The sequence below is a fragment of the Plasmopara halstedii genome, assembly GCF_900000015.1.
Source record: "Plasmopara halstedii genome assembly, contig: Scaffold_672, whole genome shotgun sequence".
Lineage (NCBI taxonomy): Eukaryota > Oomycota > Peronosporomycetes > Peronosporales > Peronosporaceae > Plasmopara > Plasmopara halstedii.
Window position 1 is genome coordinate 430,992 of NW_020187589.1, and position 15,272 is coordinate 446,263.

General features: G+C 42.3%; 10 protein-coding genes across 10 annotated transcripts; 3 read left to right on the plus strand and 7 right to left on the minus strand.

Annotated features, from left to right (window-relative positions):
• Positions 1-402: 402 nt before the first annotated feature.
• On the minus strand, positions 403-718 carry PHALS_13697 (uncharacterized protein; the record flags this gene model as incomplete). Its single annotated transcript, XM_024729502.1, has 2 exons — positions 403-418; positions 492-718. 2 exons carry the CDS (start codon positions 716-718, stop codon positions 403-405), a joined length of 243 nt encoding a protein of 80 aa, XP_024579873.1.
• A 2,588-nt stretch (positions 719-3,306) lies between these two features.
• On the minus strand, positions 3,307-3,947 carry PHALS_13698 (uncharacterized protein; the record flags this gene model as incomplete). Its single annotated transcript, XM_024729504.1, has 4 exons — positions 3,307-3,457; positions 3,553-3,593; positions 3,648-3,657; positions 3,934-3,947. 4 exons carry the CDS (start codon positions 3,945-3,947, stop codon positions 3,307-3,309), a joined length of 216 nt encoding a protein of 71 aa, XP_024579874.1.
• Positions 3,948-4,200: 253 nt separating this feature from the next.
• On the plus strand, positions 4,201-5,019 carry PHALS_13699 (lateral signaling target protein 2; the record flags this gene model as incomplete). The annotated part of the gene is made up of 1 exon (XM_024729505.1): positions 4,201-5,019. The coding sequence occupies one exon, from the start codon at positions 4,201-4,203 to the stop codon at positions 5,017-5,019; it is 819 nt and encodes a 272-aa protein (XP_024579875.1).
• A 332-nt stretch (positions 5,020-5,351) lies between these two features.
• Positions 5,352-5,837, minus strand: PHALS_13700 (RxLR-like protein; the record flags this gene model as incomplete). The annotated part of the gene is made up of 1 exon (XM_024729506.1): positions 5,352-5,837. The coding sequence occupies one exon, from the start codon at positions 5,835-5,837 to the stop codon at positions 5,352-5,354; it is 486 nt and encodes a 161-aa protein (XP_024579876.1).
• Positions 5,838-5,947: 110 nt separating this feature from the next.
• PHALS_13701 (protein casp-like) lies at positions 5,948-8,074 on the minus strand (the record flags this gene model as incomplete). Its single annotated transcript, XM_024729507.1, has 1 exon — positions 5,948-8,074. The coding sequence occupies one exon, from the start codon at positions 8,072-8,074 to the stop codon at positions 5,948-5,950; it is 2,127 nt and encodes a 708-aa protein (XP_024579877.1).
• Positions 8,075-8,287: 213 nt separating this feature from the next.
• Positions 8,288-8,689, plus strand: PHALS_13702 (rna-binding glycine-rich protein; the record flags this gene model as incomplete). The annotated part of the gene is made up of 2 exons (XM_024729508.1): positions 8,288-8,387; positions 8,457-8,689. 2 exons carry the CDS (start codon positions 8,288-8,290, stop codon positions 8,687-8,689), a joined length of 333 nt encoding a protein of 110 aa, XP_024579878.1.
• A 57-nt stretch (positions 8,690-8,746) lies between these two features.
• PHALS_13703 (Molecular co-chaperone STI1) lies at positions 8,747-10,154 on the minus strand (the record flags this gene model as incomplete). Its single annotated transcript, XM_024729509.1, has 2 exons — positions 8,747-9,169; positions 9,231-10,154. 2 exons carry the CDS (start codon positions 10,152-10,154, stop codon positions 8,747-8,749), a joined length of 1,347 nt encoding a protein of 448 aa, XP_024579879.1.
• Positions 10,155-10,260: 106 nt separating this feature from the next.
• Positions 10,261-11,323, plus strand: PHALS_13704 (farnesyl pyrophosphate synthetase; the record flags this gene model as incomplete). The annotated part of the gene is made up of 7 exons (XM_024729510.1): positions 10,261-10,279; positions 10,353-10,509; positions 10,568-10,649; positions 10,717-10,920; positions 10,987-11,078; positions 11,136-11,214; positions 11,282-11,323. The coding sequence occupies 7 exons, from the start codon at positions 10,261-10,263 to the stop codon at positions 11,321-11,323; spliced, it is 675 nt and encodes a 224-aa protein (XP_024579880.1).
• A 112-nt stretch (positions 11,324-11,435) lies between these two features.
• PHALS_13705 (hypothetical protein L915_06134) lies at positions 11,436-13,460 on the minus strand (the record flags this gene model as incomplete). Its single annotated transcript, XM_024729511.1, has 12 exons — positions 11,436-11,469; positions 11,527-11,600; positions 11,691-11,741; positions 11,827-11,834; positions 11,900-12,013; positions 12,090-12,186; positions 12,246-12,332; positions 12,393-12,464; positions 12,527-12,901; positions 12,963-13,129; positions 13,197-13,294; positions 13,348-13,460. The coding sequence occupies 12 exons, from the start codon at positions 13,458-13,460 to the stop codon at positions 11,436-11,438; spliced, it is 1,290 nt and encodes a 429-aa protein (XP_024579881.1).
• Positions 13,461-14,251: 791 nt separating this feature from the next.
• On the minus strand, positions 14,252-15,000 carry PHALS_13706 (uncharacterized protein; the record flags this gene model as incomplete). The annotated part of the gene is made up of 3 exons (XM_024729512.1): positions 14,252-14,548; positions 14,605-14,808; positions 14,872-15,000. The coding sequence occupies 3 exons, from the start codon at positions 14,998-15,000 to the stop codon at positions 14,252-14,254; spliced, it is 630 nt and encodes a 209-aa protein (XP_024579882.1).
• Positions 15,001-15,272: the final 272 nt, after the last annotated feature.

Consider the following 15,272-nt stretch of genomic DNA (forward strand, 5'->3'; position numbering starts at 1 on the left):
CCTTAAGGACAGCGATAATGTACACTATATAGGAGGGTACTTCTATATAAGAGGGTACTGTTGTCGTGCACTTACAGTGAAAGCGTTGACTCTAAGAGTTCGCGTTGACAAACACACAGAAATGGAGCTCGTATACTTCATTTGGGAGCAATACCAATGTTTATTAATTTACTGAGTTTGCTCTACCATACTCAATTGTAATATATATTTTAACTAGATGTTATACTATATATCAGGAAACTACCCTCAATGCTTGAAGTGATGATGACAGTCCACGTATATCACGGAGGTCTTCTTTATGAAGTCCATCGTCTACTGTTCATCGATACCTTGATCCAATTATAAAAGCGTGATCTGAATCCCTTATAATTGTAAGAAGTACTGAATTTGTGTACTTAATCCTTACACATTTGGAACACTACAATCATACGAGATTCACTTTACACTCAATATGCAAAGCATCGGAATATCATTTTTATAAATGCAAGTACGCTTCTGTTATATCAAGATTGCTTTTATCTAGACCACCACTTAATATATTCGTTATAATAATACTTTTTGCTCTTCGAGTACCATTTCCTTGATACTTTTCAATAGTTTTACAATTACACAAAAATGTAATTTGAATTTCGTACAATTGTACAAAACTGTATTTTGCCCGGTTGTAAAGGTGTACGCACACTATTGTTACATATTGTGGAAGCGACAGGCCCGCCATACCTATACGTCCTCTAGGAGCTCGCGGGTAGACAAGAGTTTTGAACGCACACGATACGGCGCGAACACCCGCGATTTCTATTGCTCGTAGCGAGGAACTGCACGTCATTTTCCAATTATGTGCGCTGCCTCCTAGTTTAGAAACCGCAAGCGTGATGACCTGTGATTTCGTTTGGTACAAGCCAAATTCATAGCGATGTCAACTATATGGATTCTTCGTCCCGTCCCTCATAGGCATTGACGTTTATCATCAGCGATATCACGGGAATTATACATTCTTCAAACGGCGTCCGATTAAGCAAACGCTGCGTCACTATGGGCGAATAGAGGGAGGCGTTCCCCATACAGATACAGCGTTGGAGACTTCTAACACTGTTAGTTTGCACTACTATTTTTTTAAGCTGATACTCACTATATACACTTACCATTTCTCACAATGGGCGTCTCGCTTTTTGATGTGCGTCTAGCAGCTCTCGCTCGTGTACCTCAGACCCTCCTTCTCGAAGCTACGCATACGCAGACTTTGGATTCAAAGCTTTTCTCGGTGCAACGTGCTCGGCTACTTTCCTGTAATGCTTGATATTCTGCAATCTAGTACAAATATCACTCATGTACATAGCAGGAATTCGATTGCGCTCTGAATCATTTCTGAATCGCCTGCATGTTTCAACAAGCTATGTATTCAGTCGGCTTGTATAACTTTCATTCAATAAAGAAAATGTTGGCAAGTGATCATGCTGAAAGTGTGATATATGGCTGGGATTCCTAAATCAACATGGTCTCTTGAGACGGCAAAATCATTGTAGGCTACCATTTCCATATTACCACACACCTCAGAGATATTTCTCCAAGAATCACTCGAATTCTTAGACGTTGGCTACCTGTCATTCGATCAAAATTAAAAAAGTTATTCTTCTTCCGGTCGAATGGATTGTCAATTACAATCAATTGCCTCTGCAGGTATGGAGAGTAAGACATCAATGGAGAATCTAGACCGGATAAGAACATTATCGTAAGTCTTCTCACATAGGTACAGCTCCATTTGGGTTTTGGATGAAAGCTCAATTAACACGTGCTTAGATGCTCTACCTGTTGTAGGGATGTTCTATGCCTTGTCAACAAGTGCATGGTGAACGATCAGTCCGCATTGTTAGACACCTTTCATCCTCAGAGGATTTTATGTACAGTACTTAGCATTATCATCCGGACACAAGGATGTGCAGGTTGCATAAAGAAGTCAAGATAACTGAAAATGGCCTGAAATATACAGCAGAATTCAAGAACGATAGCGAGAGATAGACCTGAAGTTCACTTTTGCGGTGCAATAGCCGTACAGTATTCTTTGGAGCTCAGTAGCTGTACAGGAATCTATCATTGCGGTTAAAGCGCTAATACTCAAGGAACATAGCGTCTTGTTACTGATTTGTATCAAATTTGTTAACATAGCATACCACATATACGAGTCTTTGTGGAATCCATTGTTCCACGTGTCGATACCTTCAAATCTTTTAAGAGTCATGATGAAAAGCTGCTCGCAATTGTGGAGGTTCAGCATTCAAGCTTTGTAGCACAGGTCTGGTACGAGCTGTGACAAGCGGGTGTTCCTGCCTTCCCGCTCGAAGTGCTGTTGCGCCATCAAAAGTCTACTTCACCTTATGTAAAGAGACATTTATTCCTTAGGATAGAAACGTATCTCACTTAGATTCTTGCTTGTGTCTTGGCCAAGCGTAATAAAGGATGCTGCTACGCTGACATCAAAGACAACTCCTCAATTTATAGAGTGGCTGGAGCTTTACGATAGAAAACATGCTCGTTCGCTTAGTATATTGAATTTGTTGCAGATATAATCGACAAGAAATCGACACTTCGTTGAATATCAATATCTAACTCGACAATACGTTAGCTTAGGTCAATTGCTGATAAAAGAGAAGAGAAGAGACGCTGCTTATTTTATATGACATGCGAGATTCTGAAATCTTCACCAATAGCTAAATCAGTCTGCTACTAGACTAAGTAAGAGTCAGCCTGATTTATTGAAGCCACTTTAAAACTAGATCCATCTTAGCCTAATCAGTTGAAGCCTTTCAATGAGGATTCCTTAACTGATTGAAGTGCTTGTCAGTTAAACTTGTATCCTTAGATAATAGAAAGTTATGTAGTCTCGCAATCCAAAAGATTGCTCCAGCTCTTTTGTTCTCTTCTTGTTTTCATACCGATCAATCATCTAAGTTCTATAAGTATTGCTCTTGACGAAAATTTGAGTATTTATCATATGCTTCTGTGTTCCGAGTATTTTATGGGCAATGCAGCATATGTAGAAGATTGAGTATAATATAAACTTGAAAGTACCCTATTAGCGTTGTGATATAAATCTCCAAGAAAATTCCTGAAAGCGGTGATATGGACATCTCGCTGTGAGCAAGACTTTCAATGTTTTATCTGTAGGAGTTTCCGCTCGAAATGAAGCAGTACACACAGAGTGAGGGAAAGTTTTTCCTAGGTGACCGAGATATAGCGCAGGTTGCCTGGATCTGATCGACGTTATATAAATACAGATGAAAAAGCAGCATGTGATCAAATTGTGTTCCATTAGGTTAAAAACCTCTTTGAGAGCAAATTTATTGATCTAGCAGCGTTAAGTAATCCGACAGGTTTGCCACGTGTTTCTATGTCTGTGAGCCAGGCTCTGGCACAGAAAAACACAGTTTGCACACCGCTTATCACTGTATATTGCTTTGCGCTGTTCATTTAGTTACACAGCTCCAGTCTTGTATGAGAGTTTGTATCGACCTGTTGGCTCAAATTGATAAAGCAGACAGGAATATTATTACGCACCGAAAATTTGCCTCGAGTGTCTTCTTTGTGTCCGGCTTGTTCTGGAACGAGAAGGAATCAGCTCTAAATTATACCAGAATACCCTCAATGCCAACATTTTCACAGCTTAATAGATGCAGTCATGCCATCGCTGCAAAGCTGCCACGTTGCCTGGCTAGTTGGCCACTCTCTTTCCTTTGATAAAGACTCGATTCAAGTCGGAGGCGACGGCGGCAAATCTTGAATGACTACAGCTGCAGTCCCTCTCGCTTTCTAAAATTTCCTATTTGAAATAGAGTCGTTTTCTTCATAGTAGGAAACTCCAATATATAGACAGATCGATAGATATCCTTCTTCATCGTAGCCTAGCAGCAACTGAGTGCCTTGATTCCGTAGCCAAACCTTTTGTGAAGCATAGTCCTGATCTGTATAGACTTAATATCTTGACTCTGACTCCAAAACGATGCGAAGGGCGACTGTGCGTGAAAGCGACAGGGCCTTCCCAGGGGAGGGGTCAGAGCCAGACGATCGAGCGTCGCCCCGTCCGTCCAAACCACTTCGGGTTCCGCTTTGCTGTCGCGCAGGAACAACCACGAGTCACTTTCGGATTCTCCGTGTGTCGCCAACGTAAAAGCAAAACATCATATCGATTTCAACACTAGAGACAAAATGGGCGTTTCTGTTAACTCGTGCGACTCACCTCTAGCATTACCCAGTGCTAGAAGTCTACCAACTACGAAAGAGAATAATCATCCACCACGATGGCGTCCTGATACTGCAAGTGACGCGTGTTTGTGCTGTGGGAACAACTTTTCCATTTGGACGCGGCGTCGTCACCATTGTCGCGCTTGTGGAGAGCTCGTGTGCGGTGAGTGTTCCCCATTCCATGTTCAACTACCTGAACTTGGCTACAAAGGTCGTGTTCGTGTTTGCACCCATTGCAATGCACTTGCCGAGTCTTCACTTAACTCTTCCGCCTCTACGGACTCTTTAACTGGTCTTGAGTCAGCTGCTGCATCTAGTGAATCCTCGGACAATGAACAACTTGGTGACGTTGAAGAAGAACTCATTGTTGCGGCGGTGGATTTGTTGGCGCTTACATCGCGAAATAAGTGCTCAAAAGTACAGTATCAATACTTTGTGCAATCCGAAGCTGTAAGTTGGCTCATGGATGCAGGCATCATGTCTAGTCGCACTGGATGTGCCGCTCTTTTCTTGCGTCTTGTGGATTATGGTTACGTGACGCTTAAGCCATGGAATGGCTCAGGTCGTAGCGCTTTTTACATTCTCGCAGAAGAATTAACGCTCGAAAATCGCATGTCGCGCTATGACACTGCTATTCACTCGGAGACGAGCAAGTGCAACAATTGCGCACAATCCTTTCAAAAAGCTTTTACACCCGCGGATGGGTTTTGCTCCATCGACTGCAAAACCAATGCGCTCATTAGCCAGTCGGACTCGGCTCGAATTCGCAGCTTTTGCAATTAAAGCAACGAGCTGATGCTTCCGACATTCATCAATTTATCTATCGACGCTCATGTCGGCGACGCCCGTTCTGTAGTATAAAGTGCTCATGTGAATTTGCAAACAGTACATGTAGTTAAAATTGTGGGGCAAGAGCTGCACGTCGTAATCAAAATATTCGTTTATTTGAATTTGCACATGTGTGCAGGTTAGTCATTTAAATTCCGTGAGTTTCTTATAAGTAGTTTAACATGTCGATCGCATGCGAACAGTAGCTTTATATCGTGCTGAAAGATGCTGCATATATGTGGAAACAATTTCTACCATCTATATTTTATTATCAGTATTCATCTTGTTTAAGCGTTGACTCGGTCAGGTAGCTTAGAAGTTACGAGCTTCATTTCGCTTGGCGGCCACAATACGGCCACAACACGCGAATCAATGAGAGCGAGTGGCACAGGACCGAATGAATCACTATCTTCGCTAATTGCGGGATTGTCCCCTTCAATCCAACACTTACCCACAGGTACTATACGATGGCCGCCTTTGCGATCGGTAACGAGGTCTCCTTCAAGTGCAACAAGTCGTTTGATCAGATATTGGCCCGGTGACTCGGGTGACTTCAAGACCACCACGTCGCCACGCTCATAGCGGTGCCGCACTTGTATCGAAAACTTGTCCAACAGTACGCGGTCGCGCACCACGTCTTGTGTCAGTCCGTCGTTTAGCACCGGCTGCATAGAACGTCCTTTAACACTTGCTAGACTGATACCTAATGCATTAACTGTTACGCCCACTGGCAGCCATAGCACGAACTTCGCCGCAGTTTGCCATACGCCCATGTTTCGCCAATTAGTAGCGTATTCACTTTAAAAAGAATATTCATAGTAAAAATTTGGGATTCATCGATTACACTAATAACCACTTCACGTGTACCTCGGTAATTTACATTTTAGTCATTAGTGATTCCGCACACGTGCATAAACGAATATAACGTGGCGACCACGAGAAAATGTAGTAACAAAATGTATCCAAACGCCATGTTGCGAGTAATACGATGGCCTAATAACAGTCTGGCGCTCGTTAACAAAATTTTATCCACCGGATTGAGATGTGTAAAGCGCTGCTGTGTCTCCATCTTATTGAATTGAACAAATGGATTCATCTTTTCTTCGTACATGCCACGGTAACGCGCTTCAACGTCGTACGCACTTCCATTTCCTTCTTCAAGCACCAAATGCGGCTTGATACGAGGTCCTACTGACTTGTTGCCTTCTTTATAACTCTGCAAGTAGCGAATCTTGTGGTATAATTGCATATTATCCGTCTCAAGTCGCACGACTGTGCTTTTATATGACTGTGCAAGCTGTTCTACTCGATTTTTCTCGTTTTGCAATTCTTTGATACGCTCGCGAAATCGATCACGCTGACCACGGACAATCTCTAACATTTTCCCATCTGACGACGAAGTTGATATAGCCGTAGTATCTGCTACAGCCCCATGATTACGTGCAGTGACTAAAGGCCCAGTAAATTGATCTTCCATGGCATCCATAAGGATCTCCGAGCCAACATCACCACCAATTACACCTAATGTGCGTTTCTGTTGAGTCTTCTCTAATGTTGCAACACTCTCTTCCAAGTCGCGTATAAGATTCGCCTGCTCTTGAATTCGGACATCACGATCGTGAAGCTCGCTTTGAATACTTTGCACTTGTATCGTGCGAGAATGCACCCTCCGTTCGCACTCTTGAAGAGCGTGCTCTAAACGACGCACTCGAGACATTAAAATTTGTTCTACCTCAACTGTTGCTTCGTCAAAACGATCCACAGCTTCAGTATTTTCACCTGCCTTAGAACTTACATCCACTTCCTCCACAACATTGTATTCCAACTGTTTTAGAATTCGCAATTGTCGGGACATCTCATTGAATTTCTCACAAGTTGGTCGTAATGCCAGCTGGGCTTCGAGATCTTTCTGTGCTTGTTCTGCACTTTCTAGCGCAGCCTTCAGTTGTTCCGCTTCTACTGTAGCAGCTGCACTTGATGTAGTAAGTGTTTCATTTAAACGTATTATCTCTTGACGCAATGCAGCCTCGACTTGTTCTTGCTTTGCTTGCAATTCACGCGCTGACTGCACGCCTGTCTCTGGATCAGTATTTGAATGAATTGACAATTGAGTGACAATAACGTCAGACAACACTGAAGACCTATGCAGTTCTTCGACCTGCTTTCTAAGTTGTGCATTTTCTAATTGCAGCGTCTGCGACATCGCTTCCATTTCTGCGTCAAGAGCATTACGAGCTAAGCCTGAGCGTTGTTTGAGTGCAAACAAATTTGACTGCATAGCATCCATCTTGGCAAATGCATCACGTAATTCAGTACGAGATGCTTCTAGCTGACGTTCGTAATCTCGACGCTGTTGTGCCCACTCAAGTTGTGCATTATCCAGCTGATCTACCAATTCTTTGGTACGTTGCTCCACCTGCTGATACAAAAAATCTTCGTGGTTTCTTTCAGTGGCAGCAACCTGCTCTTCTAATTTTCTAATAGTAATTTCTTGATTCTTGAGCGACGTAAACTCGGCCTTATATTCTTTCAGCTTGCGCTTCAATTTCGTGTTTTCATCAACCAATTCGTCAATTTCCAAACTCGAAGCAACTATACTTAATGCTGGTACTGGATCAGGAGCAGCATAAAGTCCCTTGTAAAGTTGAAAAAAAGCGTTCTCTGAGAACTTGGCGCGACGTGTCAAATGGTCAATTTCCTCCTGGTAGGTTTTAAGCAGCGGCCCTGCACCCGCCGCTTTATCTGCATCAGCTGTCAGACGTCGAAATTGCTTGGTGCTCTCTGCCAGCTTCTTGCGAGATCGAACACTCGCGTCTTTTTCGCTCTTCATTGTATTGCCTTGTGAGTCGAGTAGTACGCGCTTACTGTCAAGATCAAACGCCTTCCAGAATTGCAAAACCGGCAGTACACTAAGTCGACTGGCAGAAGAACGATGACGTGAACGGGAGTTACCCTCGCTACTTCTCGGAGGCAGCTCCGTCATGACCTCGTCGCCTGCCATTTGAACCATTTGGGAGCGATTTCAGCGCGAGCAGATGGAAAGACGGGTAAAGAAATACAAGAGATTGTATAGAAGATAGGAATACGCAACTAGCGTTCTCTTCCTTGTTTATCGAGGCGAGAGATTTAAGATGGAGCAGTCGCGTGTGCGTGGCGACTTTTTTTCAGAATTTAAGAACTTGCTATTGCAAAGGGATTTTTCAATAAAAGAACAATATTAAGCATGCGTCAAGCATTGATTCGAACACTGCGTCTGAACGCCACGAAAGCGTCTTTAGCTGGTGTACAATGTCGGATGAAGTCAACGCACGTTTCGGTGGTTGGTGCGATATGTGATAGCTTTAGACTAAAAATTTATTATTGTGGCATTTTGTTGACGTTGACAAGTGCAGGTTTGCACTGGAAGACGGACGAGACGCGACTGCGCGAAGTGTTTGCCGAATTCGGAACACTAGAAGATGCCAAGCTGGTGAAACCTGATCACTCGTATATGCACTTATGGGCATACCTGGTTTATTCAACATTTGATGAAGCATTAGAGGCAGCGATTGAGATGAACGGCCAGGAACTGGATGGCCGTTTGCTGCGCGTGAGTATCGTGGATCCACCAGAAGAGGATGATTGAACTAGTAAAGTACATAATAAGAATATAATGTGTCCGATCTTGTAATTTATCGTGGTGTTACTCAGTTATGGACTTCGCTTGCGTATTCTTCCATGTTAGAAGACCTTGGAAATCATCTGTGACATACGCAAGTAGCATGGACAATTTGGCGTTTGCACGAGCAGCTCCAACACTCACACGAGATATATTCTGTGTTGTTTGATTACCGGAACGGGCTGCAACAACTTTGCTAAGCTCATAATTCTTCTCATGCATCTCGCAAGCGCGCTGAAAGTTCTGCGAAGCTGTGTAGATCTGACCAAGGCGCGCACATGCGTCGGCTTGGCTGGTCAGATTTTCAGCTCTTGTTGCAATAGCCAAGTATTGATTTAAAAACTCGATCGATTGCTGCTGATTTCCAAGTTTATCGTGTGCGGTAGCTAGTGCTGCACAAGCGTTGCACTCTCCGTCAAAGTTGCCACTTTGACGTGCTGCGGAAAGCTACCAGACAGTAAGAAGACGTACACAATACAAATACAATGATAATGATGATATCACTCACATATTGTTCCAGAAAGGGTAGTCCATCAGCAGGTTCATTTAAGGCATTGTAACAAATGCCGATTTTGAATTGCGAGTGAGTCTGAGCTTCAACGTTGTAAGAAGTTATCGCACAGTCGAGACAAAGTCTATACAGATCAATGGCTGCAACAAACTCTTCTTCCCGCTCAGATCGCAACGCCATGTCACCGTAAACTTTGCCAAGGTGTGTATACGCCTCTACACAAAGTTCCTTATCGTTCGTATAAGTCTTGGCAATGGCCACGCAAAGCTCGAGGTACTGACGAGCTTGATCCAGCTTATTCATTACATGGTATCCGATGCCAATTTGAAGCAATATTTGCATTTCCCTAGTCTGATCATTGGTATGTCTTGCAATTTCAAGACACTTTTCATTGAAAAAGATCATCGTCGCATTATCTTGCCTTTCCATAAAATATGTTGCTAAGCTATCGTAGGCGGCCATCACGTCTAAATACTCGTCTCTTCGTTTGGAAAGCTCAATTAACACCAATTGGTCACGCAAAAACTTCATCTCTGCTACGGAAAAGGAGCCAGACTCTGCCATTGCACCATTAATGTCTTGCTGAGACTTCGAAGAACATCCACCTCCTTTATGCTGGTCGTTGCGATGCATGAGATGAAAGAAATCGACGAATGACTGCACATGTCCATCAATAAGCAGCTGTGTGCATAAATGTTCCTCCATAGTTGGTTGTTGTTCAGCTTTGGACGTATCACCGAAAGTGTGATTAGCCAGGACTTCATCTCGAGTATTCGCTTGCAGACCGGATCCTCGCATGGGCTGTATTCTAGCAGGCTTCTGCTGAGCTTCAAGTACTATACGCGTATCATTATCCACCAATAATTGACTGGAGCTACTAGTATCGACCTGCTGTCTTCCAATTCGCTTCTTGCTTGCCATGAACGTTGTAAACCCACATGGTGACAAAACTGCGTCGTTTCGCGTCCTCGTACTTAAACTATTATCCGCACTTAAGCTCGAGCAATAATATTGTCGCAACACAATAATGACCCAAGAACGTGAAGGTCTGGCTGGTCTCCTCAATTCGTAGCAATCACAGGAATCAAACTTAATTTCTGTCATCACGTATTGATGTAGAGTTTATTGCCGTGTGTGGGAAGCTAAAGCAGGAGGTACTGGAGCTTCTTGCTAGTAAATACCAATTACCCCAAGATGCTCTTGACTGGGTCAACGAGGTTATTGACTATAATTGCATGGGCGGCAAGCTCAATCGCGGTATGAGCGTCGTGGACTGGTTTGTAAAATTGAGTGTTGAAATCGCTATACATTCTTATTAATAACAAGGATTACAGCACCCAGGCATTGGCACCGGGGAAGATCCTCACAATCGAGCTAAAAGAGAACGCGAGCGTTTTGGGATGGTGTATTGAGTGGGTATGTCATGTTGACTGCCCAAGTGTTTTCTTTTATATAATTCACATCATTCGTATGTCTTGGTCAGCTGCAAGCATTTTTCTTAGTTGCAGACGATATTATGGATGATTCTACTACGCGTCGCGGTCAGCCGTGTTGGTATCGCAAGCCCAACGTCAAGATGATTGCAATTAATGATGCTTTCCTACTGGAAGCATTTGTGTTTCAGATTTTCAAAAAAAAGTTTCGTTCGGAGCCGTTCTATAGTGATTTAGTGGATACCTTTCACGATGTACGTACAAATTGATCTTACCATGCATTTATCGAGAGCATGAGATGTATTGTTATTATTAAATAGGTTGTATTTCACACGGAGATCGGTCAGCTATTGGATCTGACGTCTCAGCCATTAAATGCCGAGCTAGATTTGGACCGTTTTACTGTCGAGCGGTAAGAAGAATTGTTTTTTCTTTTGAAGAATTGCAGTCATTGATGTGGTTTCAACAGATACCGTCAAATTGTGATCAATAAGACGGCGTATTACACGTTCTATCTTTCAACTGCATGTGCTATGTTTCTGAATGGGGTAGTAGATGAGGCTTCGCATAACGTCGCGAAAAAGATTTGTCTACTGATCGGTGAATACTTTCAAGTTCAAGACGATTTTCTTGACTGCTACGGTGATGAAAAAGTGATCGGCAAAGTAGGAACAGATATACAGGACAATAAATGCAGCTGGCTCGTTGTCCAAGCACTTATTCGCGCGACTCCTGAACAGAAAGAGCAACTAAAAATCAATTACGGCCGTCACGATGCCGCAGCTATTGAGAGTGTCAAGAGACTGTACAATGAGCTCGACCTCGTCAGTATTTATCATCATTACGAGGATGAAACGTACAAGACTCTTATGGATGAGATTGCCAATGTTTCAATCATGCCGTCTGAAATTTTCTCTTTGTTGGTCAACAAGATCTTCAAGCGCAACAAGTAAATTTATCGAGAACAACGATTTACTTTTCAAGGATACAATTTGGAATGAGAGACGAGTTTTGATATACAAACCTTTAAAAATGTGTCTGAGCAAAACGATTTGTTGGTGGTAAACTTGCGAGCCTTAACGATATAGAGTAATTGGGAAGTTTTCAGTTATCATGCTGCCGTTTTCGAAGAGAACGACAACGTTCGTTTCGAACTCAACCTTAAAAGCTGTGGAAAGAAAATTTAAATTTGACAAAGTTCGAATAAAAGAGTGAATTTATGAGATAACGTACTAGGGGTCAACATTGTCGGGCATGTAAACAACCGCGGAAAGATCATGTAGATGGGAATTGGCATTTGGCGACAAACGTCACCCCATCCAATTTGAACATTTTGAATCTCAGTTGCTGTTGAAGCATAAATTGGAACACTAAACGATCAGTCTTTGATAAAAATCGTAGCAAATTATCATTCATGACTCGCCATCTTTCGCAATTCCTTCGTCATGAGCCACACTTTCAACTCGAATTAGCTGTAATTCTACCGACTTGATTGGACTCTTTGCTTCCTCAATTATTACCTGTAGCAGTTAGTAATTAGTAAGCTCAGGCTAGACTAAAGCAATTACATCATGCATACCTCGCCAGTAAATGGTAAATTTATTGGGCAATTTGTGCGGTGAATCTTACCTGTGATATGAAAGGATGGCATCATCGATAGCCTTTGCTGTCAACATTAAACCGGTCAGACTGACCAATTTCATTTTTATACGCTATCAGTTACCACCTGTCGAACGTTCTCTAACGACTTAGGAGTGATATGAAACTCTTGAGGGGAATCTGGAAGTGGTTCCTTCAGCTACATATTTCAAAGCAACCTTCATGTTAACATCAATTTACTCATTACTCAAATGTACTCACCGGTACTTCCACCACAAACTCCAAACTTTTCTGTAACTTGTTCTTCATAATGCTTCGAATACAATCGCAAATAATCGCGTATTTAACTGAAATGTAGACGCCGTGATACGTTTCCAGCAATTTCTGGTCCTCGTTGCCTTGTAGCTCAAACTCAAAGGGAAATTTGGAGATACCAGGCGGTACTTTGCCTGCTGGAGCCACGGGAAGATGAAAATATACGAGCTCTAGAGGCTTTACATTATGATGAGGTGACTCAAAGAATCCTTTGCTCTTAGTGGAAACCTGAAGACGTGCACTGCCCTCGACCTTCATAGCCAGACCTTGGTGGGAGAAACCCTTGGGCGACGAGATGACCACCTGACCTTGCACGATTTCCTATAAAGACCAGTGCGCACATGTTATTTCTAAGACAGTAGTTTAATTTAGAAACATGTACATGAGGGCGAAAGATGCGGTCGATACGATTGAGAATTACGTCAATTGTAGAGCTCATTTCTAAGGGTATGGATACGATTCCGATGTCATTAGTTTGATATACTTCGTACGGGATAAAACCAAAAAAATGCTTTATGTTATTTGTAGGCAAAAAGCATGTCTCTCGTACTAGACTGTAATTGTATAATCTAATAGAAACGAGTCGATAACCATTAATTGCTATCTCGCTTTAAACTTAGCCAAGTTATGACGTTCCGATTGCTTTGAAAAGTTCGAGCTCTTAAAGCTTTGCTCACTGGAGACAACATCGTGTCTGTTGGGCTAGGAAACACACTGTGGAAAGGATCAGACCTTTTAAATTCAGTAAATAGACTGAAAGAACGTACTTTTGTAGCTGTCTTATGCGATCGATGGCAATGTCTTCGTTCTTGCAGCAAACAAAAAGCAGCTCTTTGCGGATGTGGGCAGAATTAGTGTGGTCGTTGTGGCTGAAAGACATAAGTATCTATTTAACTGCCTGATCGGAGTAGGTCTATGAACGCGAAATGAGAAATGGTGGTAGTTGCAAGCAGTTTGACTCGATGACGAACAATGAAAGAGCCGAACATTACATCTCGTTCGTTTGTTGCGTTCAAGCGTCTTGGTTCAAAGGCCGCAGCCGTTTCTCAAGCTAAGGCTTATTGTTGCTGATCATGCTCATCTTGCGAACGCGTGAAGCAGTTTCGTATATGAGATGGATAACGACGAAAAGTTTGAGTCTCAGACCTGTTGATAAATACGTCTATGTGGCTGAATACGATACTTTTTGTGGGTACGTGCCTGGATTACCGTTTCGCTGTGAGCCTGTCAGAAGTGTCCTTTACAGGATAACATACAGCATGAGTCAAAACTACAATGGAATTAATTCTCTTCTTCATTCTTGTCAATGTTAATAACTTTTGATACAATTCTATCAATTGCTACCCCATTCAAGTTGTTGTAGATTTGAGACGTAGAAGTGTTTGCATTCAGGAGACTCAGCAACGCCTGAATTCGTAAATATATATCTCCGCTGTTAACTGACAACTCGGATATTTTGATTTGTAACGCCCAAGTACACAAAACATTTCGCCGAACAGATCCTACATAAAAGCAATACATACATTCACACAAGATTTTTGAAATCTCTAAAAGCCGACTATTTCTACTTATAAGGTATGTAGGGATCAGAATGAACTGATGAATATTCGTAAAAATCCAAATAGAATCAGCCGATTCTACATAACAACTAACGCTTGATTTTTCCTACCATTACAGTGCTTGGGTTGAATAGGCACAAACTGCCAGCTTCTTGCGCCACGTGATCCTGTGTTTTTCACGTTGCTGTTGCTCAAGTTTGATGAGTTCATCGCGGCGCTGAAGTCGTCTCACACGGTCTTGAACACGTATTCGAGCCAGCCAAGCATTATAAGCTTGTTGATTTTCGAATTCTGAATGTTTGGAACGCAATTTACTTTCAATCACAGAGGTATGTTCTGCTGTGCGAGTTGATCCTTTTTTCAATTTCGGATTTACATGCAAAGACGGAGGTTTACAATATGGTTTAGGCTGATCATAATGACAAATTAGCAAGTATATGCTACAGCACAATCAATGATGCACACCTTAGCACTGCCACTAGTATCAGCATCGTCTGCATTCTTTTGTTTTTTAATCATGCGTTTTCGACGAAGCCAATCTCGAAAAGATGCATCAATTTCTGCTGCAGTACGCAGACGATCAGTAGCAATTCGCTCTTGTATGCGATAATTTTGGTGAGCTCTAATCTTTTCCTTTAACCAGATATCAAACGGCATAGACTTGTGGATCTATATACCATTCAGCTTTTGAGAGGTTCACGTATTTCAAACTTGAAAAGAAATGACTAGCACCTTATGAATCTGTTGCTGACACGCACTTTCCACATTTATCGGATCAAATCGTTGCTGCCAATGCCATGCCATGCTAATCTTATGCGTCACAAGATGCAGTGTCAAGCATTGTCGATCAACTTTGATCATGTAGCCATATTTAGCAAAGGTATAAATATATAAAAAATAACCAAAGTATAACCTTAGTAAAGTGTGTTCGTAATATACAATAGGCAAGGTAACATTTCAATACTTCCCTTTATCCTAAGGTTTTTCTGCGTTCTTAACTGGTCAATTTGTATCTATTTTGTGAGATAATTAACGCGCCCCCGTTCCGCCACTGACAGAGCCTCTTTTCAATCGACCAATAGCCCGAAGCGGAAGGTAAGTTCACGCCCAATGAGAGCGAAGCGTCTTTTTCC